The 27,972-nt window shown below is 43.9% G+C and overlaps 1 protein-coding gene across 1 annotated transcript in view; it reads left to right on the top strand.

The window, feature by feature from the left end:
• Positions 1–27,972, top strand: part of TTN (titin) — a 244,263-nt gene that overhangs the window by 51,536 nt on the left and 164,755 nt on the right. The window contains exons 45-89 of the mRNA XM_074593977.1: positions 164–2,707; positions 3,375–3,653; positions 4,742–5,305; positions 5,766–6,047; positions 6,149–6,427; positions 6,802–7,080; positions 7,179–7,457; positions 7,581–7,868; positions 7,989–8,267; positions 8,368–8,649; positions 8,757–9,035; positions 9,146–9,424; positions 9,519–9,797; positions 9,916–10,203; positions 10,303–10,581; positions 10,721–11,002; positions 11,123–11,401; positions 11,545–11,823; positions 11,929–12,207; positions 12,334–12,621; positions 12,813–13,091; positions 13,298–13,579; positions 14,174–14,452; positions 14,561–14,842; positions 15,351–15,629; positions 15,755–16,042; positions 16,250–16,528; positions 16,630–16,908; positions 17,011–17,289; positions 17,392–17,679; positions 17,812–18,099; positions 18,989–19,270; positions 20,028–20,306; positions 20,425–20,706; positions 20,852–21,130; positions 21,252–21,539; positions 21,761–22,039; positions 22,144–22,422; positions 22,499–22,777; positions 22,927–23,214; positions 23,377–23,664; positions 26,370–26,651; positions 26,922–27,200; positions 27,310–27,591; positions 27,690–27,968. Coding sequence (XP_074450078.1) covers positions 164–2,707; positions 3,375–3,653; positions 4,742–5,305; positions 5,766–6,047; positions 6,149–6,427; positions 6,802–7,080; positions 7,179–7,457; positions 7,581–7,868; positions 7,989–8,267; positions 8,368–8,649; positions 8,757–9,035; positions 9,146–9,424; positions 9,519–9,797; positions 9,916–10,203; positions 10,303–10,581; positions 10,721–11,002; positions 11,123–11,401; positions 11,545–11,823; positions 11,929–12,207; positions 12,334–12,621; positions 12,813–13,091; positions 13,298–13,579; positions 14,174–14,452; positions 14,561–14,842; positions 15,351–15,629; positions 15,755–16,042; positions 16,250–16,528; positions 16,630–16,908; positions 17,011–17,289; positions 17,392–17,679; positions 17,812–18,099; positions 18,989–19,270; positions 20,028–20,306; positions 20,425–20,706; positions 20,852–21,130; positions 21,252–21,539; positions 21,761–22,039; positions 22,144–22,422; positions 22,499–22,777; positions 22,927–23,214; positions 23,377–23,664; positions 26,370–26,651; positions 26,922–27,200; positions 27,310–27,591; positions 27,690–27,968 — 15,213 coding nt within the window. The remainder of the gene's footprint in view (positions 1–163; positions 2,708–3,374; positions 3,654–4,741; positions 5,306–5,765; positions 6,048–6,148; positions 6,428–6,801; positions 7,081–7,178; positions 7,458–7,580; positions 7,869–7,988; positions 8,268–8,367; positions 8,650–8,756; positions 9,036–9,145; positions 9,425–9,518; positions 9,798–9,915; positions 10,204–10,302; positions 10,582–10,720; positions 11,003–11,122; positions 11,402–11,544; positions 11,824–11,928; positions 12,208–12,333; positions 12,622–12,812; positions 13,092–13,297; positions 13,580–14,173; positions 14,453–14,560; positions 14,843–15,350; positions 15,630–15,754; positions 16,043–16,249; positions 16,529–16,629; positions 16,909–17,010; positions 17,290–17,391; positions 17,680–17,811; positions 18,100–18,988; positions 19,271–20,027; positions 20,307–20,424; positions 20,707–20,851; positions 21,131–21,251; positions 21,540–21,760; positions 22,040–22,143; positions 22,423–22,498; positions 22,778–22,926; positions 23,215–23,376; positions 23,665–26,369; positions 26,652–26,921; positions 27,201–27,309; positions 27,592–27,689; positions 27,969–27,972) is intronic.

Consider the following 27,972-nt stretch of genomic DNA (forward strand, 5'->3'; position numbering starts at 1 on the left):
TGTGGGTTTGACAGCAAGAGGACCTCATGTCCATTGTTAACTGCTTTACAGTGCTGAGAAAGCCTCCAGATGTACAAACATAGCTGCACTAACACTGTCTATTGCTATCTGCAAGCATTCTCTTAAACATCCTAGTAAAATACAACATTTTTTTTCCATACAGACATCACTAGCTCTCTTATTGTGTCTTCTGAGGAAGGAAGAAGTGAAGGCTACAGCAGCAGCCTTCAGTTGCCTGATAGAGAGAAAACACTTGAATTTGAGCCTGAAAAACCAGTTTATTCCAGCGAAGCAAAGATGAAAATGGAGGAAGGGGGCAAAGCCCCTGTTTTCCTTAAACAGGTCTCAGATGTTGAAGTCTGGCAGGGAGATGTAGCTAGGCTCTCTGTTACTGTTAGTGGCAGCCCCACACCCAAAATCCAGTGGTTTTTCAACAGTACGAAGCTAACCCCATCCATGGACTGTAAGTTAGTGTTTGCTGGCAATGACCACAGCCTCATCCTCCCATATGCAGGTGTGCAGGATGAAGGTGAGTACACATGTGTGGCCAGCAATGTACACGGTGAGACCACATGCAGCGCCCACCTCCACGTGCGGCAGCGGATACCAGGGGTCCCTTGCTTTGCCAGGGAGCCGGCCAGCGTGCGGTGCGCACCGGGCTCCACCGCAATCTTTGAGTACACCATAGCTGGGGAGCCACGCCCCGATGTGCAGTGGTTCAAGGGGAGTGAGGAGCTCTTGTCCGATGCACATCATTCTGTTGCTCACCATCCTGACGGCTCGGGCTCTCTGACAGTGCGGGAGTGCATGGAGGAGGACACGGGGCTCTACACGTGCAAGGCGGTGAACACCCTGGGTGAGGCCACATGCTCTGCTGAGCTCCTTGTGGTGCCCGAGGAGCATGCTGTGTGCAGGCAGAGCCCGGCCTTGCAGCACTCTGCGGTGGCAGAAGACCAAAGCCCCCTCTCCTACGAGGAGGCTGGCGAGCTTCCTGCCACGGAAGGAGCGCTCAGCCTTGAGGCCATGAGGGAGCCCCCGGCCCTCCTTCAGCTTCAGACAAGCCAGGCAGAGCACGTGCTGCCCAGGGAGGACATCTTGCCTGACCTGCCACCAGCCTGCCTGGCTGCACAGAGTGTTGAAGAGATGCTCACCCAGGTAGCCACAACACAAGAGAGCAGCAGGCTTCTGGCAGAGCCACTGCAAACCCTTCCTGCTGGCCCCCAGGGCGTGGTGCCTGCAGCAGCGATGGAGACACAACTACCAGGGTGCCTTGGGACTGTAGCTGCACAGATACTCTTGCCCAAAGAGCAAGTCATCCCCAAGGCAGCAGAGCAAATGGCTGCTCCGAAGACAGAGGCTTCCCAAGCCCCTCTACACGTGTCAAGCACCACTGAGAGCCATGCCATAGACGGCGACCACATCCAGGTCCTTGAGGGCTTCCAAGCAATGCAAGGTGAGCTGAAGGCTGAACCCAGATTTGCCTCCGAATTGTCCTTCACTGAGGGCCAAGCTGTCCCCCTGGAGAACATTTCTTCCCTGGAAGCAGCAGAGGAAGATTTTGCTGCAAGAATCAATGAGGGACAGGCTGTGAGATTTCCCTTGCTGCTAGAAGAAAACCAGCCCCTGGAGGAGGAACATGTCGTCGAGCTTGCCAGCCCACTTAGGCAGTCTCCAAGGGCAGGAAGACAACCCCATGAAGCAATGTACACTCACCAGCTCCAGCCAAGCCAAGTCCTCAACAAAGAGAGCCAGCTCACTGCTCAGGTTCCCAAGAGCTGCAACTTAGACATAAAGTCTCAAATTAGAAATGCACTGAAAGCTGCAGTAGTAAGTGAGCAAAACCTCTTGTTTTCAGAATGGTTGGCTGATAAGGAAAACATTGAAGTACAGACAATAAACATCACCAAGGAAAATAAACACACCCTATGCACCTATGTTGTGACAGCAGGAGGACTCAGTCCCATAGAAATTGCAGTCTCCTTGGGAGAAGTCAGCATTCAGACAGCTGATCAGAAAGCAGTCTTGAAGGAGGCTTTCTATTCTCTTATTTGTGAAGAAAAACATCTCTTGATGGATGAAAAATCCAAAGCATTGCCAGCCCATCCCAGTCCACTTCTCTCAGGAAAATCCTGTGGTGAAACATCTGAGCTGGAGCCCCAGCAGGCTAAGAGGACTATGGAGGCAGAAATACCCCTGGAACAGTCTCTGTCTGCACAAGAAATCAACACTATGACTGGGCATGCTCAAATCAAGGATGTGGGTGCAGCTGGAGCCACTGCTGATGTGGCCTCCACAGGTGTTCCCATTGAGACACCCACAGGAATACTGAAAAGGAAGGAGAAAAGGGAACAAATATGTGAAGAAGAGGGCAGAGAGGGTCTAGAAACTAGAGCTAGGAAGCTAGAGGATGAGCTGGGCAAAGAGAATTATCCCATCATACACAGCAAACTGGTTGACACTGTTGTGGAGGAAGGGGAGAGTGTCAGCCTGGTGTCTGTCATAAGAAATGTCAGAGAGGTGAACTGGTACTTTGAGGGAAAACTGGTGTCTTCAGGCGACAAATTCAAGTGTTTGCAAGATCAGGACACATACACACTAGTAATAAGCAAAGTGTGCGGGGAGATTCACCAAGGAGAGTACACCTGTGAGGCGCTGAATCAAGGTGGAAAAAGATCAACAGCAGCAAAACTCACAGTTGTTAAAAGAGGTTGGATTATGGGGCTAAAATACTGCCTTTCTAATACACTGCTCTACTAATGAAACTGCCGTACTATGTGTCTATATCTTTGGATACAGATACAGTATTAATACCATCATGCCACTAATCAGAGGGCCCCTTTTCTCTCTGGATTTATGGTCTCCTTTTACGACATTGCAAAGTCTCTCACTTCCCTCACTCAAGTCTTCGGTCAGGAACTCTGTTGCTTCCTGTTCTCATCACCCAAGTGCGATCACGACAAGCTGTATCTCAGTCCCGAACACTTCTTCCCATGGTTGCCTGTAATGTGGACCTGCTCTTCCCACTTTTCTCACTGCTGTACCCTCTCTCACTCTTTAGAGTTATTGCACAGTTTTAGCACAATTTCTCATTGACACCATAATTTCTCACAGCTCCAGGATATCATGGTGTATGTTTCTATCACATGCTATTGCATGTTGTTTTTCCAGCATCACCACTGTGTTTCCGGATGTTATTATGCACCATATCACTGTCTGCCCACTGAGCCTGGTACTGCTTTCATTTCTTACAGATATTGTTTTCTTTTACAGTCACTTTATGTGGATTGCATGGATTTTTCAGTCAGTCACTTCACTGTTACTTTCCAGAGTTTCAGCAGGCAGGGTTTTGAGTTACTCTCTGCTTCTGATTTCAGTTGCACCAATCCTGAGGAGAAGGCTCAAACCTCTGGAGGTGGCTGTAAATCACGTGGCCAAGTTTACCTGTGAGGTAGAGACTGCTCCCAATGTCAGGTTTCAGTGGTACAAAGCCGGACGAGAGATATACGATGGGGACAAATATTCCATTCGCACGTCCAACTACCTCTCCACACTGGAGATCCCAAGGCCTCAGGTTGTTGACTATGGAGAGTACAGCTGTAAGGCTTCCAACCAGCATGGCAGTGTTAGCTCTACAGCCCTTTTAACAGTCACTGGTAAGTACAGACTTCCAAGCACGTCTCCTTCTCCAGAAAATATCTTGGTTTATTAGAATGCTTTCATTGTTATACTTACAAATGTTTATGGTAGCACTCTTGATTGCCATTGTTATACATAATCCATACCTCATTTTGGCAGGCACAAACTTAGAGAAGGAATAATTTTTGAGAATGCTTATTTTACATGCTTTCTGTACCTAGAAAAGGGACTGAGTGTGAAAAGTTTCAGAGGGGAAGAAGGAAGGGGGAAACAGAGAGCAGGAGGCACTAGATCGTCAACAAAATGGGGTCGGTTTGTGAATACATTCTTGAAGAAGGTATTTAACTTTCAGACAACAAGAAAACATACACTTTTAAATCTGATTTCTTCGGTGTAATAATCACTGTGCGATTATCCTAGCACTCTATGTTTATCCTTCAGTTATACTTGTGAGGCAGGCTATGCAGCTATGCGTACCTGAACATCTGTGTGCCATGGCCAGAGGGGAACTCTGTGTGATTGGGGAAATAGATCTTCTTAAACATACAAAAGAGGGTTTAAAGCTGCTTCAGTTTACAAACTTTTTTTGTGTATTGAGAGCTATACAATTCTCTTCTTTTTTTTTTCTTTAAAAAAAACCCCACCATCTTTTGGACTTTTAGTGTATAGTGGTTTTTTTTTTCTCTTTGTGGGAGGAGTCTTTATGTGGTCTTTGCTAAGTGACAGATGCTAGAGACTAAAGAAAGATGCACAAACTGTGAAATGCATGCAAACTTGTCCATCTTGAGGGAATGGTGCGCAAACACGTCAGTCTTGGGGGAGGAAGTTCTGGGGTTTGGTTTATTTTCCTTTAGTTTGTACGTTGTTCCAGAGATTCAAAATGCCTTCAAGCTCTGGAGCAATATACAGACCCAAGAAGTACAAAAACAAAAGCCAAAATTCATCATCTTTAATACCTCTTACATCCTTCACTGCTGGCTTCTTTTGCTTAAGAGTGTCCAGTGACAAACTGGCCCCTCTTGCTCTCTGTCCCTGGCAAATGTGGAGAAAGAGCATAAGTTCTGGTCCTCACCTCTGGATAACATTGAACCCCTTTGTTTTGCAGAAGCATTTCCGCCAACGTTTCTTACCAGACCTGAATCTATCACTACTTTTGTGGGCAAAAGTGCCAAGTTCCTGTGTACTGTTTCGGGCACTCCAGTCATCGACGTCGCCTGGCAGAAAGATGGCACGACCATTTCACCTTCGGACCACCACAAGATCTCCAAAGTGGAAAATAAACACGTGTTAGAAATTTCCCTTCTCACCACCAGTGACAGAGGGGTTTACACTTGCAAAGCTTCCAACAAGTTTGGGGCTGACATTTGCCAGGCTGAAATGGTCATTATAGACAAACCCCACTTCATTAAAGTTTTGCAGTCAGTGCAGTCAGCAGTCAATAAAAAAATACGTCTTGAATGTCAGGTAGACGAAGACAGGAAAGTAACAGTAGGGTGGACAAAGGATGGAAACAAAATCCCCCCAGGCAAAGATTATAAGATTTTCTTTGAAGACAAAATAGCCTCACTTGAGATTCCTCTGGCTAAGCTCAAGGATTCAGGCCATTATGTGTGCACTGCCTCAAACGAGGCAGGAAGCAGCTCCTCTTCTGCCAGCGTCACAGTCAGAGGTAAGATAGTCCCATGCCCCCTTTACCTTTGCTCTTCTTGGGTTCCCATTTCTTCTTTTTCAGACAAAAGACTTATTTGGGCTCAAATCACACTGTGAACTCTTTTTAGACCTGCCATCAGGTCCACTCACTTCTTGCTTGTTTCCCCTGCTGCCTTCGGGTGCTCTGTGTGTTGCTTCAATATTTCTTTCACCAGCCAGATCCAAGAATTGCTCCTGCATGCAGGGGAGAGATGGATGGAGAGGACAAGAGAAACCACAAGAATTGCAGCTCAGCCAAGATTATGTTGATCTTTTCTGAAGTCATGCTTTATTCTTGCACTAGAAACCAATCTTTCAAAGCCATGTATTTCAGCCTTCTTTCCTTTTCTCATTTCCGTTTCCCCTTTTCCCTTTTCTTCCCCTTTTTTTCCCTTTCTTCCCCTTTCTTCCCTTTCCTTCCCATTCCTTCCCATTTCTAGAACCACCATCCTTTGTGAAGAAGGTCGATCCATCTTATTTACTGACCCCAGGCGACTCTGCACGCCTTCAGTGCAAAATCAAAGGGTCTCCTGAAATCCAGGTTACTTGGTTCAAGAACAATAAGGAAGTTCGTGAAAGCAACACACACAGGATGTCCTTTGTCAATTCTGTGGCTGTGTTAGATATTTTGGAGATGAAAGTTGATGACAGTGGGAGCTACTCATGTGAAGCTGTAAATGAGGTTGGAAGTGACAGCTGCACCACCGAAGTAGTTGTCAAAGGTCTGTTCTTGCTGCTGCCAGTCCATTCTTGAGAAAAATATTCCCTTTTTTCTTTTTTTTTTTTTTCTTGGTTGACTAATTCTTTCTCGCTGCTTTTATAGAACCTCCGTCTTTCATCCGAACACTTGAACCAGCAGAGGTAGTGAAGGGAACAAACACCGTTCTTCAGTGTGAGATTGCTGGCACTGGACCGTTTGAGATTAGCTGGTACAAAGACAAGAAACAGATTCGCAGTAGTAAAAAATACAGGTTGACCTCTCAGAAAAATGTTATTTCTCTAGAGGTGTCCTCATTTAACAGTGCGGATGTCGGTGAATACGAGTGTGTGGTAGCTAACGAAGTTGGGAAATGCATATGCAGTGCAACGTACATCTTGAAAGGTCAGTGAGAAAGAGAAAACTTCACTTACTGAAGGGATTGGCAAGAACCTCTTATTTCTTAAAATGTCTTTTCTTCAGATTTGTGGGTGGCTAGGGAGGGTGGGGAGGGAGAGTATCTTCTTATTCTCTTAAAGTGCTGTGTATATCTTAACTCTTATGTGGCGTCAAACCTGTGAATTTGAAAGATGTTAAGCTTAAAGGGCCGTGCATTAGCTCCCAGCTGGGGAATGCAGCTCTTCTCCTTGCCTGCTCTTTAGCTGAATTGTGCCATGTACTGCATATACTGTCTCATACAACTGTCTGTAAGCAGCAGATTTAATGGGATGGTGTGGCACCAAATGAGTATTTCTTCTCGTCTCTTTTCTTTGAACCAGAACCACCGTCTTTTGTTAAGAAAATCGAAAATGTGACAGCTCTGGCTGGAGATAGCGTTACATTACAGGCTGTGGTGAAAGGGTCAGAGCCTATTTCTGTGATGTGGATGAAGGGCAAAGACGTTATTCAGGATGATAACAAAGTGAGAGTGACATTTGAACACGGTCTAGCAACACTGCAAATTACTGGTGTCCAGCTGAGCTCTGGTGGCAAATACACCTGCGTGGCTGAGAATGATGCAGGCAGTCAGTCCTGCTTTGGTGAACTAGCAGTGAAAGGTCAGTGGAGTAGTGCTGTGACTCCCACATTGTCTCTCACCTGAGAGGAAGAACAGTTTCCTTTTGTCCTTAACACCAGTTGTTTAATTCTGTTGTAGAACCTGCCAAAATCATTGAAAAAGCTGAAATCATCCAGGTAACAGCAGGGGAACCAGCCATTTTGGAGTACACTGTCACAGGCACTCCAGAGCTAAAAACCAAATGGTTCAAGGATGGAAGGCCACTACCTGCCAGCAAAAAATATAGGATCAGCTTTAAAAATAACATTGCCCAGCTCAAGTTTTATGCCACTGAAATGCAGGACAGTGGCGAATACACCTTTGAGATATCAAATGATGTGGGCATCAGCTCCTGTACTACCAGCTTCACTGTGCTAGGTTGGTACTGACTCTTTGCAAAGAGCCTTGCTACTCTGCTCTGAGCCCAACAGAGCCAGAAGCAGAACTGCATGCCTGTTTTGCTCATGTGTTGGTTTCTTTCGTTTTTTTCACTCTCAACAGATCGCACTCTCCCTCCCTTCTTTACTAAACCACTGAAGAATATCGACAGCATCATTAGCACCTCGTGCCGCCTAGACTGCAAAATTTCAGGCTCTCTTCCAATGACGGTGTCTTGGTTTAAGCAGGACACTGAGATCACTTCAAGTGCCAAGTACACAGTACACTTTGCAGAAGGCTCTGCATCTTTGGAAATAAAACACCTAGATGCAAGTGACGCTGGGGTCTACGTTTGCAGAGCCACAAACTCTGCTGGTAGCAAAGACAGCAGTAGCACTTTGTTTATAAAAGGTTTGGCAATTTGTTTCACATTTCTTGGAGTTTTACTTCTCACGTGATAATAGTTTTCTTCCCCAAAGTGCAGGCCATGTGTCTTACTCTTGACAACTGTTTTCTTTCAACGCAATCTAGAGCCACCCAGCTTCACTGTAGAACCAGAGTCCCAAGATGTACTACCTGCATCAACTGTACGTTTCAAAGGCACATTTAAAGGCACAACACCACTGACGGTGAAATGGTTTAAAGGTGATACTGAACTGGTGACAGGAGGAGCCTGCTACATTATGACAGAAGCATTAGCAAGTTACTTGGAGCTTTATGCCGTCAAACCAACAGACTCAGGAAAATACACCTGCAAAGTCTCCAATGTAGCTGGTTCAGTAACATGCAGTGCAAACTTGTTTGTAAAAGGTTTGCGTTCTTACTCTCTTTTAAACTTTCAGCTGCTGGATTGACCCAGTGGCACTCTTTCTTACCTTCTTTGTCCTGAACACTCTTCTTAAATCCACAGAACCTGCTGCCTTCAAGGAGAAGCTAGAGCCAACCCATCTGGTAAAGAAAGGTGGATATGCTGAGCTGACCTGTGAAGTCACTGGTACTCCTGAGATTAAAATCACGTGGTTCAAGGATGATAGAGAGCTAAAAGAGAGTGACAAATACAGGACGTCTTTTGCAAAATCCTTGGCAATACTCCGTCTTACAGAGGTTGAGACTGAAGACAGTGGGGAATACATTTGTGAGGCCAAAAATGATGCTGGAAAAGATATTTGCAGCAGCATTGTTACAATCAAAGGTGTGTGTGACATCCAGCCACCCACTTTGTCTCTTTAAACTCAGCGCAGTTTTGCAGGCTTCATAAGTATGATTAATACAAACTGCACTCTCTCTTTTGCACTGTAGAGTCACCTTATTTTAGCAAGGAGTTTCAATCCATGGAAGTCTTGAAGGATTCTGATGTGGTTTTGGAGTGCGAGGTGCTTGGCACACCTCCCTTTGAAGTGTTTTGGGTGAAAGATGATAAACCCGTGCGGAGCAGTAAGAAGCACAGAATAAGCATTGAGAAATCATTGATTAGCCTCCACATTTTCAGGTTTGATGCTTCTGATGTTGGCGAGTATCAGTGTAGAGTAACAAACGATGTCGGGAGCTGCCTCTGCAGTTCAGAGGTCACACTGAAAGGTTAGTGCAAGATGCAGAACATCCCTAGCATGCTCTTATCCCAGTGTGGTTTCCATGCCACACTGTCGTGCACCAGACCCGTACTTACAAAGCCACTTTCTTCCTGCCAGAACCCCCACAGTTCTTGAAGAGGATAGAAAACATTAGTTCCCTTCGAGGGGGCACGGTTGTGTTTCAGGCTGCTATTAAAGGCTCCTTGCCCATCACTGTCTCCTGGCTGAAAGACAATGATGAAGTGATTGAAGACAACAATATCAAAATGACCTTTGTGAACAATGTTGCCACTCTTCTGGTGAGGTCTATTGAACTGAAACATGATGGGAAATATTTTTGTCAGGCTAAAAATGAGGCGGGAATTCAGAGGTGTTCTGCTCTGCTGACTGTCAAAGGTTGGTCCTGCCCTGAGAGCTTGCAGTGATCTCAGAGAGCTTCCTTGTGATTTTCACAGATGCCCTTAACATTCTGTCTCCTTCTTTACAACAGAACCTGCTACAATCGTGGACAAGGCCGTGTCAATAGATGTGACTGAGGGAGACCCAGCAACCTTGCAGTGTAAATTTTCAGGAACCAAAGATATTACAGCCAAATGGTTCAAAGATGGCAAGGAACTGACGTTAGGCCCAAAATATAAGATCAGTGTTACAGACACTGTATCAGTCCTAAAGGTGCTTCATGCAGAAAAGAAAGATAGTGGGGAATACATTTTTGAGGTTCACAATGACGTTGGGAGCAGCAGCTGTTCTGCCAGTATTAACGTCCTAGGTGTGTACGGTCTCTCTTTCGTCATCGTTTTTACATACAAAATCTTTTCTCCTGAGCTGACATTTGCCACAGTCAAGGTTGAATTTCATGCTTTTTCTTTTTACTCTGTCTTGTATAGATCTCATTATACCACCTAAATTCACCAAAAAGCTCAAGAAAATGGACAGCATTAAGGGGTCTTTTGTCCACCTGGAATGCATAGTGTCTGGTTCACATCCTATAAGTATCCAGTGGTACAAGGACGGCCAAGAATTAACAGCAAGTGAAAAGCACAAATATTCTTTCCATGATAACACCGCATTTCTAGAAATCAATAAACTGGAAGGCACAGACAGTGGCTCTTACACCTGTGAAGCGACAAATAAGGCAGGAAGCAACCAATGCAGCGGGTTCTTAACAGTCAAAGGTTTGAACTCCTCCTTTCTCTTCTGTTAGGTGTCTCATTCAAAATTTCGAATTCCCTTGTCTCAGAGTAATCCTCTTTCTTCCTTTTTACCTGTTATAGAACCACCATATTTTGTGGAAAAACCCCAGTCCCAAGAGGTTGTACCCAATTCTAGGGTTCAGTTCAAAGCACTGGTGAAAGGCTCTACTCCTCTGCAGATAAAGTGGTTTAAAGACAGCCAGGAGCTCCTCTCTGGTGCCAATCGATCTGTCTGGAAGGACGACACATCTAGTGTACTGGAGCTATTCTCAGCTAGGACATCTGACTCCGGGAACTACACTTGTCAAATAAGCAATGATGTGGGGACTGCAACTTGCAAAGCAGCTCTGTTTGTAAAAGGTGTGCAACCCAATGTTCTTCTCACCTTTGTGGCTCTGATTTTTCTGTGAAATTTGGGGGGAAGGAGTAGGAAACCCTTGTATTTCTTTAAATCACCTTGAATATTATAAAGCCCCATTTTTTTCTGTCCACCTTCTAGAGCCTCCCAGATTTATTCAGATGCCAACTTCTGTAGTAGCTTTGCGTGAAGGACAGTCCACCACTTTTGAGTGCCAGGTAGTAGGCACACCAGAGATCCACATCACATGGTACCTGGATGGGAATGAAGTGACTGACCAAGCTAAGTATGGCATCTCCTTCGTAGACGGTTTAGCCACTTTGAAAGTCACTCAAGCCAGCGTGTCAGATAGTGGGATTTATGTGTGTGAAGCCCACAATGATGCAGGTAGTGAGAGCTGCAGCATCGAGCTGAAAGTAAAAGGTTGGTTTTGAACATCTTTTTATCATGCTGCATAGCTGGGGTGATGGCGCAGGGGAGACTACTTCTCCCCTCCAAACCGTTCAACATTACTATCTACTTCTCCCTCATTCCTCTTTGTAGAGCCTCCAACATTTGTTCGAGAGTTGAGACCCACCGAGGTAGTGAAGGGTTTGGAGGCCACACTTGAGTGTGAGGTGACTGGTACTCCTCCATTTGAGGTGAAGTGGCTGAAGAACAACAAGGAGATGTTCAGCAGCAAGAAATATGCCATCTCCACCAAAGAATCAGTATTTACTCTTAATGTGACTAACTGTGATGTTGCAGACGTTGGTGAATATCAGTGTATTATATCAAATGAAGGCGGGAGCTGTTCTTGCAGCACAAGGCTCAGCTTGAAAGGTCAGTCCTCTAGGAAGGATAATGCAAACATTACATCCCCTAGCTAAACTGTAGTGACTAGGATGACTCTATATGATCTCTCTTTCCCCTCTTCCCTTTTCATGACTTCTCTTCCAAACAATGAACAAAACCTCACACCACAGAACCACCGTCCTTTGTCAAGAAGCTGGAGAACATCACTAGCATTTTGAAAGGAACTGCAGTCTTCCAGTGCGTTGTAGCAGGCGCTCAACCCTTATTTGTGTCATGGATAAAAGATGAGAAAATACTAGAAGACGATGAGCACCATCATATTACCTTTGAGAACAGCGTGGCCGCACTGAAGCTTACCAATGTTGATCTCAGCCACAGAGGGAGATACACCTGCCAGGCAAAGAATGAGTCTGGCGTGGAGAAGTGCTTTGCTTTGCTTTTTGTACAAGGTGTGTACAAGGTGTGACCCTTGAAGCTCATCCTTGATGAGTACTTGGAAAGTCAGTCCTTTATCTGTGTAGCTAACTGCCATTTTTATACACTTTATACCTCAGAGCCTGCACAAATCATAGAAAAGGCTAAATCACTTAAAGTCACTGAAAGAGACCCTGTGACTTTGGAGTGTACTGTGGCTGGAACACCAGAGCTCCGAATAAGATGGTACAAAGATGGCAAACAGCTCCTGCCCAGTAGATACTACACAATGAGCTTTGAAAACAACGTGGCCAGTTTCAGGATCGAACCTGTATCAAAGGAGGATAGCGGTACATACAGTTTTAAGGTTGAAAATGACTTCGGAAGTAGCACCTGTGAAGCTGTTCTGACTGTGCTAGGTTTGTATTGTCATTTGGCAAATTCGCCAATCCAGCAGGGAGGGAATGAAAAAATTATAACCTCTGTTTGTGAAAGATAGGCAAGAAAGTAACCAGTGTGTTTTTGCCATTTTTTGTGTTGGGCAGATCAATCAATTCCTCCTGCATTTATCAAAAAGCTAACCAAAAAGGATACCATTCTGGGATCTTCTATCCAAATGGAGTGCAAAGTTTCTGGATCACTCCCCATTACTGCAAAATGGTTTAAGGATGGCAAAGAAATAACTGACAGTGCAAAATATAGAAGCCTGTGCCATGAGAACACTGTGTCACTCGAGATTGCTAATCTAGAACTGGCAGACAGTGCAAATTACACATGCAGTGTCTTTAATGTTGCCGGGAATGATTCTTGCAGTGCTGTCCTGACTGTGAAAGGTTTGAAACTCTTACTACTTCTTATTTGTGATAGATGCTGGGAAAATATCTTAAATCTTATGCTAACACAACACTCTTATAACTCTTAATATTAATGCTGAAAACTTGGTCTTCATGCTTACCTCACTAATTTTCTTCATTCTTAGACATTTCTGAAGTAACTGAATATTTCTTTGTCTTAAAAACTGCAGAGCCACCAAGCTTCTTAGTAAAACCTGAAAGCCAGCAAGCCATCCCAGATTCCACAGTGGAGTTTAAGGCCACGCTAAAAGGAACACCACCCTTTACAGTAAAGTGGTTCAAAGAAGACTTAGAACTTGTATCTGGTCCAACTTGTTTCATTGGGATTGAAGGGTCAACTGGGTTCTTAACCCTCTATTCAGTGGATGCTTCTAGGAGTGGGCACTACACTTGCCACGTTTCAAATGACGTTGGCAGTGACTCTTGCACTACAACATTGATGGTAACAGGTGTGCACTCGTTCTTGTTGTGTTGCAGTCTTCTTGTCTATTTCTTTTCTTTCCTCTTTCCCAAACACACCTCAGTGATCTTTGATACTCTGCCAAGTGAATTCCCCACCCTGTGTTAGCAACCCACAGTTGTTTGGCTCTTTCCCTCCTCTTTTCTTTCCAGTATTGATTCATACCTTCCTGACCCCACTTTTCTGGTTTTTTAGAACCACCCAAGTTTGCTAAGAAGCTAGAGGCGGCGAAAGTAGTCAAGCAGGGTGACTCAGCCCGGCTTGAGTGCAAAGTAAGTGGATCTCCAGAGATGAAAGTAGTGTGGTTCAGAAATGACCATGAAATTGTTGCCAGTGAAAAATTCCGGACATCATTCATTGACTCCGTGGCTGTGCTTGAAATGAATCACCTCAGTACTGATGAGAGCGGTGACTACATCTGTGAAGCTCACAACCCCGCCGGCAAGGCCAGCTGTAGCACCAAGGTCACAGTGAAAGGTTAGCCACCCTCGTGTTCTCTGACTACATCCTATTGCTCCCTGGTGGTTTTATCCCTTGGAAATCCACAGGATGGTGAGATTAATTTCTTTTTTCAGGACTGCCTTTTTCTTCATGTCATATTTGTTTCTTGATACCCCCTCACCCCCTCTGCCAGGGCCTGAACAAGAGAGGTTATTCTCAATGCAGATGAGTCCTAAGCTAGGTGTTCCCTAGTTCTATGATTGTCAATGTCCAAGACAGATCACAGTGGGAATTGTTATATCAAGGAGCTGAAATGTGAAGAAAAATAGCAGACCCAAACTGATCAGTGTCAGCTTTACACTCTGTATTTGAGACCTGCTAAATGAGGCCTGTACCCTCTCTGCCAAGGGTCACCCCTCTGTTTACCTTTTCTATAGAGGAGCTAAGAGCTCTGAATGCTCGCATACCTGCAAGATCATTTCATGATGTGCCCAGAAAATGAGGAAAGTCCTTGCCCATTCTGTCGATTTTCTCAGCAATCTTGTTGTGTAGAAGCTGGCATTAGTAAACTGGTTTTGGTCAAATAACTCCAGACTCCTTTCTAAAAATGTTCCTTTCTTCCTTTGTTAGAACCTCCTGTCTTTAGCAGGAAGCCCTCTCCAGTAGACATGCTGAGAGGAACTGAGGTTAGCCTGGAATGTGAGATTTCAGGAACACCACCATTTGACGTTACCTGGTACAAAGACAGGAGACAAATCCGCAGTAGTAAGAAGTACAAAGTTACAGCCAAAAACTACCATACAAGTGTTCGCATTCTTAATGTTGAAGCTGCAGATGTTGGCGAATATCAGTGCAAAGCACAGAACGACGTAGGAAGTGACACTTGCTTTTGCACTGTGAAGCTGAAAGGTAAAGTATTGGCATGTATGCCTTCTACAGTGCTCCCAATGGCACTGCATTGCTCTTCTTTACATAAACACTGTGAGTTGTTATTATAACTACATATTTCTTCTTCAGAACCACCAAAATTCTTGACTAAAATAAACAGCATGACTGTTGTGGTTGGTGAACCAGTGGAGTTACAAGCAAGAGTGGAGGGCTCCCCGCCAATTTCTGTGCAGTGGCTTAAAGACAAAGAGGAAATTATTAGAGAAAGCGAGAACACGAAGATCACATTTATAGAAAATATTGCAACTTTACAACTTGTGCGCACAGAGACAAGCAGTGCTGGAAAATACATCTGTCAGATCACAAATGATGCTGGAAGTCGCGAGTGCATGGCTACCTTAACTATTTTAGGTTGGTAAAAAGCACAAGTTCATAAGAGATTTTTTTAAAGTTAGGAACTTGGCTATTTACTGTCAGCTGTATGCTTTGCTTATGCTACTGGGTTCAAAACAATCAAAACAGAGAACCCTTGTGTCCCCAGGAAGCAGTAGTCAGGTTCCCTATTTCCAGTTGTCCAGGGATAGGGGTGAAAGGAACCACAGCCCTCTACACTGTGATGGGTGACTGGATTTCTAAGTTGTGTCTTCTGCTCACACCTGCTTGGAGAGGGACAGACAATTGCATTTCTCTCCGAGGAATTTAAAAGTATTTTTACTTCATTTTGGAGAGCATCTGAAATCCCCATTTTAGGGTAGAATAAAGGGTGGAAAAATCAGAGCTGAAAAAATTCCCTGACCCAACAAATGGTGGTATCCTTAATATCAAATGTGTAAGCCCCATCTCAGAGTGCTATAATACTTAGAGGTAGTACCAATCAAATCCTATTTTCACCATACATGTTACCCATCTCTCCTTCCAGAGCCTGCAGTCATTGTAGAGAAAGCAGAGCCAATGAGAGTTACTATAGGAGACGCCTGTACTTTGGAGTGCAAAGTGGCAGGCACACCAGAGCTTTCCACTGGGTGGTTCAAGGATGGCAAAGAGCTGACCAGCAGCCAAAAATACAGAATTACTTTCGTCAATAAAGTATCTACACTTAAAATTATGGATGCAGAAAAGGAAGATGGTGGATTGTACACTTTCGCAGTGCAGAATGACGTGGGGAAAAGCAGTTGCACAGCATCGGTTGATGTTTTAGGTTGGTTGGGTTGCTTGTCTTCTATCTTTTACAAAAACTTTCTTTTGGTCATGTTCTCTTTCCTCTCTTCCATTCCTTCCCTCCTTTTTTCTCTAACTATGGATTTATTATGTTTTGTTATGCAGATCGAATCATTCCTCCTTCTTTCACAAGAAAACTAAAGGAAACCCCTTGTGTCCTGGGTTCCTCAGCATTGCTGGAATGCAAAGTGTCGGGTTCACCTCCTATTTCTGTTGCCTGGTTCCAAAATGGACATAAGTTAGTCAATGGGGAAAAACACCAAATCTCCTTTTCAGATAACCTATGTGTTTTAGAAGTGAATTCACTGAGCAACTCAGATACTGGAACTTACACCTGCAAAGCTACCAACATAGCTGGTTCAGATGAATGCAGTGCTGTATTGACCGTACAAGGTCAGTATACGGGGGGTCAGGAAGCTCTCTGAGCTATTCTTTTCTCTTTCTCTCTTGAAATTGCCTTTGGTCTTTTGTAAATATACTCAGGGGAAATTACTTACCGGAAAATAAAGATTTTGTTCTCTGCTTTCACAAGGTATGTGGAAATGCCAGGGTTATGCTCTAGCAACCTGTTTGATCTCTCTTTTTCTCTTGTGTGTTTAGAACCACCTTCTTTTGAGAGGACACCAGAGCCTCTGGATGTCTTGCCAGGCACAAGCATCACTTTTACATGTGTTATCAGAGGAACCCCTCCTTTTAAGGTGAACTGGTTTAAAGGGGCCAATGAGCTTGTGCCAGGGGACAAATGCAATATCTACTTGGAGGACTCCATCGTGGAGCTTGAATTATTTGATGTAACTCCTCTCCAAAGTGGAGAGTACACTTGTCTAGTGACAAATGATGCTGGCAGGGCAAATTGTACAACACACCTTACAGTAAAAGGTTTGTAAAAATTGTGTCTCTCTATTTACCTTAAAATATTGTTTCCTTCCTTCCATTTCTCATGCTGTGCTCAATATTTGTGACTTCTTATCCTTCATTAGAGCCAGCTGTCTTTGTGAAGAAACTGAGCGATCAGTATGTGGAGCCTGGCAAGCCCATCATCTTGGAGGGCACTTACACAGGCAGCCTCCCCATCTCTGTGACATGGAAGAAGAACGGCTACACCATCTCTCAATCTCAGAAGTGTAGCATCACCACCACAGAGAAATCCTGCATCCTGGAAATAGTTGACAGCACCAAAGAAGATGCAGGAGAATATACCTGCCATGTTGAAAATGAGGCAGGAAGAGATGTTTGTGAGGCTGTAGTGTCTACCCTAGGTGTGTGCTCCCTTTACTTCTTTTTCTTGCCTGTTCTTCCAAGTGTATGCTTTCCAAGGCCTGGCACTATAATGAGCCTATCTAATTGCTTCTCTTTTTTAGAACCTCCCTATTTTGTTACACACTTGGAACCTCTTGAGGTGTCAGTCGGGGATTATACAACATTGCAATGTCACGTTGCTGGAACACCAGAAATCACTGTGTCTTGGTATAAAGGTGACACAAAACTCAGGTCTACTCCTGAGTACAAAGTGTTCTTTAAAGACAATGTTGCTACACTAATTTTCAACAAAGTGGTTAGCAATGACAGTGGAGAATATACCTGCAAGGCAGAAAACAGTGTAGGAACTGCATCTACAAAGGCTCTCTTAACAGTTCAAGGTGATGATTTTATATTAGCTTACTACAAATTCTTTTGCTCTTGCAAAACTATAAAAAAATTGCTTCCTGGGGCATATTTATCCTTTACTTGCTTTCTTCTAGAGCGCAAACGACCACCTTCCTTTGCAAGAAAATTAAAGGACATCGAGCACCCTGTTGGTTTACCCCTTAAACTTATGTGTCGGCTCAATGGCTCAGAGCCCATTACTGTGACTTGGCATAAAGATGGTGTGCTGCTAAGTGATGACCACAACGTGCACACATCCTTTGTAGATAATGTTGCAGTGCTGCAGCTGGTGCGAACTGAGTTGAATCATACCGGGCAGTACTCCTGCACAGCCACCAACGCTGTGGGCACTGCCACCTCAAGTGCTCGGCTCACAGTGGCAGGTGTGTTGGCTAACAAAAATTCTGCCTGGATTACAGGCTCCCCCTTCCCATTTCCTGCATGCAATTGTATCTGTGTGTCGGATTAGCATTTGCTTGAGTTATGAGTATTAAAATGTTTTCTTGTGTTTCTAGAACCCAAGCAAGCACCTGTCTTTGACACCAAACCAGAATCTATTGATGTGCCTTTTGGAGAAAGTGCTGACTTTGAATGCCATGTTACTGGAGCCCAGCCAATGCACATCACCTGGTCCAAGGATGGTCGGGAGATCCGAACTGGAGGAAACTTCAATATTACTTTTGTAGCCAACACAGCTCACCTTCGAGTGCTCAGAGTGGGTAAAGGAGACTCTGGCCAATATACTTGCCAAGCTAGTAACGAAGCTGGGAAAGACTTTTGCTCAGCCCAACTCAGTGTCAAAGGTATTAAGTCACCTTCATTGGTGTGTTTTCTTTCTCTTGGGCAAAGAGACCTCTTTGTTACTGAGTCTCATCTTCCACCCTTTTCAGTTTGGAAATATACAGAAAGTAGCTTTCCAGATGGCAGACTTACATCATGTGTTGACCTTCTTCTAGCATACTGTATGACAGTAGAAGCCTTGTGCGCCTGCAAAATCTCCAAAGGGAAAGGTCCCTTTGTGCAGCTGTTTGTATGGAGAGTTGCGCTCACCCTGCTTTTTACTCTGTCATTAGTGCTTAAACTACAGTCACAGTGGTATTCACACATAGCAATTATTATATGGAAAATGGTGATACAGTAAATAAAATTACCTTGCATTTGTAGGCCAGCATTAGTTACTCTTTCAAATTTGCTAAAGATTTCAATTGGAGTTGTAAATTGCTGTTTAATCTAGACTATGAATCACTTAAGTTCTTCGTGCAGAAATACGCTTTAAAGGTGTGTAAGCAAGTGAAACTCTCCCTACCGTGTTTCTGCTGCTCCTGGGGGTGAAGGGCTTGTCAAATCCTTCATGCTGGCCTGGGGATATTTTCACTCCTCGAAGGTAAGAGCAAAATTTCCCCTGGGTGGAGCAATTGTCCTTCATGTGTTTTTTACAGCTCCAATTGTCTGATACAGCAGGCTCCTGAGTTTGCAGAACATAGTTTTAGTTGTTGTCTTTGCCTTCTTTTCTCCTTCTTGCGTCTTTCCTTGAGAGAAAACTCTGGTTGGGGCGACAGCCAGCTGCTGTAGCAAGCTTACTTTCTTGTGCCCCGATACTCTTGTGCTCCCCATAACTCTTGCTCAGCACTGAAGATTTCACATGGCAAGCAAGTATACTGTCACTCCCTACATACTTCTTCTGTTCTGCAGAACCTCCCAAGTTCATCAAGAAGCCAGAAGCTTTGCGGTTCGTGAAGCAGGGAGACACAGTTCAACTTGAATGTAAAATCAGTGGCACGCCAGAGATCAGAATCACATGGTACAAAAATGATCAGGCACTCCAGGCGAGCGACAGGCTCCACATGTCCTTTGTAGACTCCATGGCAACGCTAACCATCTTGGGTGCCAACACTGAAGATGCCGGTGATTACATATGTGAAGCCCATAACTCTGCCGGCACAGCCAGCTGCAGTGCTTCAGTCACAGTGAAAGGTTAGCAGCATGGATCCACACACCACCTGAATCCCTGGCTTCTGGGCCCACTCCCAGCTGCCCATCCCCCTGGACAGGGAGCTGCTGCTATGGCAGTTGGTGGCTGCTGGGGCAGTGTCTCTCCAGCTGCTCTCACAGTCAAACGCTGCTGTGTTTAAGCTGTGGAGACCAGGCAGGAAATAGTGGTGGGTGTCCAGCACTGTGCAGCCATTCCCTTGTTTCCCCATTTCAGTCAATTAGGAGATGAATAAGGCAAGCTTGTCAAGTCACAAGGGAAGCACAGACTAGATGGAGCACCAGCCATGGTGAGGGAGCTGGGCATACTTTGCAACCATCCCTCTGCCTCCTCTTTATATACTGTGATCCTGGCAGGAATGAAATTTAAGACGGAAGAGGAGGCTTGTTGCTGAGCCTTACTGATGATAGCTTTCATGACTAGAACGAGGCAGGGAAAGCTGGAATGTGGTCCTGGAGAGAGAGGAGAGTGGATTTTGGGGAGGGGCACTGGGCACTGACTCCAAACAGGTGCAGAAGTGTCACATTTTCTGCCCTTGGGACTCTGAGAGCTGGGATGGCTTGCTGAGAGATGCCGGGAGCTCAGCATTTTTTAGAGGTGAGGCCACATATTTGGAAGCTAAATATGGGCTTACAAGAATAAGTGTAGGCCCCCTTCCTGAATATGTTGCCTGCTGCTACTATCCAGAAACCCACCCAGGGAAGCAGGCTCACACATTGTGATGTGATTCTTCTTTTATAGAACCACCTGTCTTTAGCAAGGTGCCGAGCCCTGTGGACACACTTAAAGGCTCAGATGTTATCCTTCAGTGTGAGATAGCAGGCACTCCACCCTTTGAGGTGGCTTGGTTCAAGGATCGGAGGCAGGTCAGGAGCAGCAAGAAGTTCAAGGTGACAGCAAAGCACTCCATTGCCAGTCTTCATATTCTCAACCTGGAATCTCAAGATACTGGAGAATATCAGTGCAAAGCTATGAATGAAGTGGGAAGCGACACGTGTACCTGTCCAGTGAAATTCAAAGGTTTGTATGCTAAAGAATCAACAGCATCACCACTCTCTTTTCTTGATCTCCTGGCTGTCTCTCTTCCAAGCAGGCATGCAAGATTAACCCTCCTCTGCCTCCTTGTTTTTGCCATCAGAACCCCCACGCTTTGCCAAGAAGCTGAGTGACACTGCAATATTCATCGGGGAGCCAACAGCCCTGCAGGCAGTGGTGGAAGGATCCCCACCAATTTCTGTTGTCTGGCTCAAGGACAAGGGAGAAGTTATTAGAGAGAGTGAAAATGTCCAAATGTGGTTTATGGACAACATTGCAACTCTTGAGATTGCCAGTGCAGTGGGAGCTGATGTTGGGAAGTACATCTGCCAGATCAAAAATGATGCTGGTATGCGGGAGTGCTCTGCCTTTTTACAAGTCCTAGGTGGGTATAGCCTGCTTCACAGGTACTATATCTTACAACTTGCTCAATTGCGACTACCAGCCTTTGTTTTCTGCTTCTATCCTGTGCTCACTGGTTTGTGGGTAGATTTCCTCATGACACACTGACCCCTCCCTTCCTATTTCAGAACCGGCAGTCATCTTAGAGAAGACAGAGCCAATCACAGTAATGGCTGGCAATCCTTTTACCTTGGAGTGCAAAGTAGGAGGAACACCTGAACTTATCACTAAGTGGTACAAAGACGGCAGAGAACTAAGGAGTGACCGCAAATACCAGATTACCTTTTTCAACAATATATCCACTTTGAAAGTCTTTTCTGCAGACAGGGGTGACAGGGGCCTGTATACTTTTGAGGTGCACAATGAGGTGGGGGACAGCAGTTGCACTACTTCCGTTGATGTTTCAGGTCAGCTCTATGTCTCTGTTGTTCACGCTTCTCTTTAAAGGAAGCTTTTTTTTCCCCTTTTCCTACCCCGTTAAAAAACCTCAACACTTTTCTTGCTGTTCTTCTGTCCTGTCCTACTTAGATCGTCTTGTTCGTCCTTCATTCTCAAGAAAACTAAAGGAAACAAATGGGGTACTGGGATCCTCAGTGCTTCTGGAGTGCAAAGTGTCAGGCACATCCCCCATATCTGTGGCCTGGTTTCAGGATGGAAATGAGATTGTTAGCGGAGAAAAATATGAAATCTCATTCTTGGATAATGTTTGTGCTTTGAAGCTGAATGCCCTGGATGTCACAGATACAGGGCCGTACACCTGTGTGGCAGCCAATGTGGCCGGATCTGATGAATGCAGTGCCTTCTTGACTGTACAAGGTCAGTGGAAGGATACTACAGCCCCTTCAACAAAATTCTTCCCTCTTTTCTTTCTTTCCTCTGGTTTCCCATGGCTTCTTTTTTTTTCTTTTTCTTTTTTTTTCTTTATGTTCCCTCCCTCTTTCTCTCTTTTTTTGGACTCAAACCTCTTTCAGTTTTCCTTCCCCACAGACTTTCCTATTAACATCTTTCTCCTCTTCACTTCTTTGCATGATCCTTAGAACCACCTTCTTTTGTGAAGACACCTGATCCCCAGGAAGTTTTGCCCGGATCAAGTGTGACATTCACCAGCTACATCAAGGGTAGTACTCCCTTCAAAGTGACCTGGTTCCGAGGCATCAGGGAGCTGGTGCCAGACAGCAACTGCTTCATCTCTCTGGACGAGTCTGTGGCACAGCTGCAGCTCTACAATGTGGAGCCAGGCCAGAGCGGGGACTATGCCTGCATGGTCACAAATGATGCTGGCAGTGCCTCATGCACAACCCAACTCTTTGTGAAAGGTGTGTTTGTGTGTGTGCGTGTATGCACAGGTCTCTTCCTTCACGCTCTGCCTGCAGCCCTGCCACATCTGTCCCTCTCACTATCGATCTATGCCTCCCCACAGAGCCTGCAGTCTTTGTGAAGAAATTAAGTGATTTCAGTGTGGAGCAGGGGAAGTCCATTGTGCTGGAAAGCAGCTACACAGGCACCCCTCCCATCTCTGTCACCTGGAAAAGAAATGGCACGCCCATCGCTCAGTCTCCACGTTGCAGTGTTACAACTACTGACAAATCTGGCATTCTTGAAATCTTCAACAGCACCAAGAGTGATGAAGGCGAATACACCTGTGAGGTGGCAAATGAGGCGGGTGGGGATGTTTGCCACAGCCTTGTATCCATCTTAGGTACACATCACCCCGATCCCCCTAAGGCACCCCAGTGATGCTCTGTCTCTGCTCACCATGCTCTCTCCTTCCCTAGAACCACCCTATTTTGTCACGCACCTGGACCGTGTGGAGGTGAAGGTTGGCGAGCCCTTGATCTTAAAATGCCAGATTGGTGGTGCGCCAGAAATCAAGGTGTCCTGGTACAAAGATGAAACCAAGCTCAGATCAACACAGGCTTACAAAATGCACTTCAAGAATAATGTGGCAACGCTGGCGTTCTCCACAGTGGAGGATAGTGACATTGGAGAATATATCTGCAAAGCAGAAAATAGCGTTGGCTTCGCCACCTCCACAGCTTTGCTTGTCGTTAAAGGTGATGGGCCAAGGGCCACTCTTTCCTGGGGTAGTTTGTAGGAACTCTTTGTTGCTACTGAAACGGGTTCTTATTAATTTCAGATTTAGTTAATTCTAGATTGGCAGTGTGGCTTGATACTTATAGTGGTGATTATTATTGTTTTGCAGAACGTCAGCTTCCCCCTACATTCGCGAGAAAACTGAAAGATATTCAGGAGGTGGTTGGTGCTCCAGTGACATTTGATTGCCGCATAAATGGCTCAGAGCCTATCCAGGTGTCTTGGTACAAGGATGGGGTTCTCTTAAGTGACAGTGATAATGTGCAATCAGCCTTCTTAAACAATGTTGCGACTCTCCAGATCTTGGAAACTAGTATGGCTTACTGTGGCCAATATACTTGCTCAGCCCAAAACGCTCTGGGGACTGCATCTTCCAGCGCCAAACTTCTCCTCACAGGTTTGTAGCTCACACTTAAACAAAGATCTTTTGTATGTCTTTGCTCTTTTATTTCTTCACCTTTTTTCCCACTCTGCCCATTGTATGGTGGACAGGGAGCATGTTGAATTGTGTGTTGTGGAGGGCTTGGTGGTGAACTCTGCCATGCATTCCTCTTTGCAGAACATCTACAAGCCCCCTTCTTTGACATCAAGCCGGTATCTATTGATGTGGCATTAGGGGAAAGTGCAACCTTTAAGTGCCACTTGACTGGCTCTGCTCCCATGAGGATTACTTGGACCAGAGACAACAGAGAGATCCGCCCAGGTGGCAACTACAAGATGACGCTGGTGGAAAACACAGCTAGCTTGACGGTCCTAAAAGTCGGTAAAGGGGATGCTGGACTCTACACATGTACTGCCAGCAACAGTGTTGGAAAGGATGCGTGCGCAGCTCAGCTGGCTGTACAAGGTATTGCTATGAGCTTTAGTGTTCACGAGGCTTTTCGTTGCAAGGCAGACACCTGGAAAACAAAGCCATGAATGCAGACGTGTGTGAAACTAACAACCTTTACAAGAGGCTACGCTGAGATGTCTTATTTCATTTAAATATTATTGTAATACTTAAATACTTACTCATCTTTCTTCTGGTCTGGTACAGTATGTGATTTGTCTTATCAAAGGGATTCTTCCATTGAAATGTTAACTCTGATTCTTTATGCACTCTTTATGACTCTCTATGAATGGCCAGCAAAATCTGTCTTCCTTAAGGTCTTTCTCCAGCACCGACGTTCACTAAGTTGTCCAGGGGAGAGAAAGGTTACTGGGAGAAACTCAGTTCACTTATGAGACTTAAATGTAATTTTACTGGGTGTGCAATTAGTTTTATTCTTTCACAGACTGAAAGCATTGAAAACTGCTGTTCTAGACAGCAAAACTGGAGGATCTGAGGGCAGACTTGGTGACAAATAGCCATTCTGCCAACACTCTACTTCTCCACATAGAGTGTGGATCTTACACATTTCAATGACCTAAATTTATGACTGGATCAAACTGTCTTGGTACAAGTGACACTTGTATATCAGTGTAATTTCCTCAATGTAGGTGGTAACATTGCATTTATTTATAGCTGTTCCGGATGTCTCATTCTTACTGATTTTATAAAAGAACAAATGTAAAATACACTACTTAAATTATGCATGCGTTCAAATGTCCCTGTTTGGTTTAGAGTTTCCTTTTTTGACCCTCTGTGTGAATTGGGAGAAAACAACCAAATACATTTGAAGAGTAAACACTATGACTTTTACTTTCTAAGACAAATAACACAAGGAGCTGAACTACCACCAGCAAGATTTTGTAATAATTTCTTGTCAAATGTATGTATATGTAGAGTATATTCTATCAGTACGGATTTTTCTTGGTGGGGGTGGGAAGAGTGTGGCAGAGTGAATTACCTGTGAATTCAGTGGCAAATAGGGATGCTGTTATTATGTAGCTTGACTTAACAAAAGCATTGAAAGATTATAGCAAGAAATCTAACCTCTTTAAAAGATTTAAAGCTTGTTTCCACCAGGATCACAGTTCTGTTTGTTATTAGTGATAACACTAATAGGTTTATTTGACTGGAGTTACCATTCATAAAATGATCCTGACTGACCTTATTTATTGTCTTGCTCTTCAGCTCTTTATTCATAAAATGCTGAAATTATTTTTTTTTCTGGGATTATTATTTTCTTTTTTGATCCTAAACTTACACTGACACTCATTTCAATCCTTTAGAAATCGTACAATTTCCCAAGCCTGTAAAATTAATGATGTTCATTGTCAGCTAGTTTCTATAGAACTTGGAAGGGCAAGATATTTGTGTGCATTGATTTGCATGTGTTTAATTTGAGCAGATGCTGTCTCACTTCTATGACACACTGCCTTTACTTTGTAGAATTAAGATCTTTTGTTCAACTGACATTGAAAATTTCCCAGTTTTTTATTAACTTTCCCACTTTAACATCTAATATTTACAATCTGTAGTTTTAACTATTGCTTTAGGCTCTAGAAACTGCTTTACATTCTAAGTATATACCTTACTAACTTGTATATCTTAATTTTTGGAAAGGAATGGCATTAGGGTGTGAGGACTCAACAACTGTTAGTATGCAGATAGATAATCAACTCTTTGTCAAAGTGAAATCTGATAGTAAATTACTAAGTTTCCAAGTGTCCTTGTGTTAACAAGTCATCATTTCTATTTTTAGAAACTCTAAGGAAGTTTTGTTACTAACAACATAGGATGTTCTGCAAATGTCCCACAGATTGAAATAACCCACAATAAAATAGATATTCTTCCTACACTTTACAGACAGATGCAGAAAGAGGCACTTCATCCTGTTTTGCAGAGATTTGTTTATTGTGCCCACATTACCACCTCTTGTTTCACCAGTTATATCTTTGATCTAAGAGCATTCAGTCTTGTGATTCTGAATCATCCATGTGGTACTTTTTATGAAAAGTGTCAAACCTCCACTCCTTTCTCTACTTATATAACAAAATGTAACCATCCGGTTTAATTTTCAGTCACAGGACCTTTAACAGCAATTTCTGTGATAGCAGCCATCTCACAATTCTTCTCAGCAAATTTTGAACCTCTTTTGTTTACTGCCTAAGCTCCTCGACTTTTATTCCTTATATGCACCTTTATGCTTGGCTTTGCAATAAATGTGTGAAGGTTATAATGCAGATACATTTTTTAACTATATCAATTATTGACATAGTAATATATAAAGCAGTTGCTAAAATGCTCAGCATAAATGCTCTTAATAATATGTCTTGGTTAAACAGTTTGGATTTTTGCAATTCCGTCAGGCATTTTTATTGCTCATGCACTGCAAGAGGATACTGCTTAAAACCACGTCAGCTGATCTGTACTGAATACATAAAAGGAGAAGTAGAGTGGGACAATAAAGTAAGGAGAAACTAACCAAAACACAGATAGAGAATTTGTTTCTTTCCTAGTATAGATCTTGGACCAACTTGAAAATATCTAAAAAATAATTCATAGTGATTGCAAAATTAGAATGTTTGCATAAGTCCCTAAAGTTTATGTTCTCTGTTATGTATTTCCCTGCTTATTGAAAGAATCAGCCCAGTTTAAAGCATCATCTCCCCTTTTCGGCTTTCCAGAACCACCAAGGTTTATTAAGAAACTAGACTCCTCAAGACTTGTGAAACAGCATGATTCCACTAAGTATGAATGCAAAATAGGTGGATCTCCAGAAATCAGAGTCACCTGGTACAAAGGTGAAACCCAGATCCATCCCAGTGAAAAATACAGAATGTCCTTTGTGGATTCGGTGGCAGTCATCGAAATGCACAACCTCAGTGTTGAAGACAGCGGAGACTACACTTGCGAAGCTCAGAATCCGGCGGGTAGTGCAAGCACCACTACCTCACTGAAAGTAAAAGGTCAGAATCCTGATTCTTTCCTTGCCTTTCTATCTGTGTGAGTCCTCATTTGTGGAAAAGATGTTAAATCCCACTCTCTTTAGTCAGAGAGGCAAAAAGTTGTCTGAATAGATGGCAAATCTTTTGCCTGTTTGTTATGTTGTGGGAAATCTTTCTTATTTATGGTTTGTCTTTGCTGTTCAGCATTAGAAGGGCTGCTTGAATAGTTTGTCCTCTTTAATCTTCTTTGCTCAAATAACACAAACTTTAACCCCTTTTTTTTTTTTTCAGCACCCCCCATTTTTACCAAGAAGCCCCATCCAGTCCAGATCTTGAAAGGGTCTGATATTCACCTGGAATGTGAGCTTCAGGGCACCCCTCCATTCCAAATTTCATGGTATAAAGACAAACGAGAAATTCGGAGCAGCAAGAAGTATAAAGTCATGTCCGAGAACTACCTGGCTAGTATTCACATTCTCAGTGTGGATACTGCAGATGTTGGTGAATATCACTGTAAAGCTGTAAATGATGTGGGAAGTGACTCCTGCATCGGCTTTGTAACACTAAGAGGTTTGTATAAAGATTGGCACCTTCTTGGCATTTCATTGTTCCTGTCATTCTCCTCCTACTTTTCCGCTCCTGGAATGTTTTTTACTGTTAAATATCTTCTCTTAAATAGCACCACCAACCTTTGTGAAGAAGCTGAGTGATCTCACTGTCGTAGTTGGGGAGTCGATTGAACTGCAGGCTGCGGTAGAAGGATCACAGCCCATTTCCGTTCTATGGTTAAAAGACAAAGGGGAAATCATTAGAGAAAGTGACAATCTTTGGATCTCCTATTCAGAAAACATTGCAACTATGCGGATTGGAAATGCAGAACCAGCCAATGCTGGGAAATACGTTTGTCAGATAAAAAATGATGCTGGAGTTCAGGAATGCTTTGCCACGCTGACAGTGCTAGGTTGGTAGCATGAGATAAAACACACGTGTTTTAAGATGCTTTAAAATTACCATTGCATTGTTGTTTTTAAAAATTCTGTGATTTGCATCTCATTGCAGAACCTGCAGTCATTGTAGAGAAGCCAGGCCCAGTCAAAGTTACAGCTGGAGACTCTTGTACTCTGGAATGCACAGTAGACGGCACGCCAGAGCTTACTGCTAGGTGGTTTAAGGATGGGAATGAACTGTCCACTGACCATAAATATAAAATCAGTTTCTTCAACAAAGTATCTGGGCTTAAGATCCTCAATGCAGGACTAGAAGACAGTGGAGAATATACTTTTGAGGTGAAAAACAGTGTTGGTAAAAGCAGTTGCACAGCTTCAGTGCACGTTTCAGGTTA

The sequence above is a fragment of the Larus michahellis genome, chromosome 7 (genome assembly GCF_964199755.1).
Source record: "Larus michahellis chromosome 7, bLarMic1.1, whole genome shotgun sequence".
In the NCBI taxonomy this organism is placed as follows: domain Eukaryota; kingdom Metazoa; phylum Chordata; class Aves; order Charadriiformes; family Laridae; genus Larus; species Larus michahellis.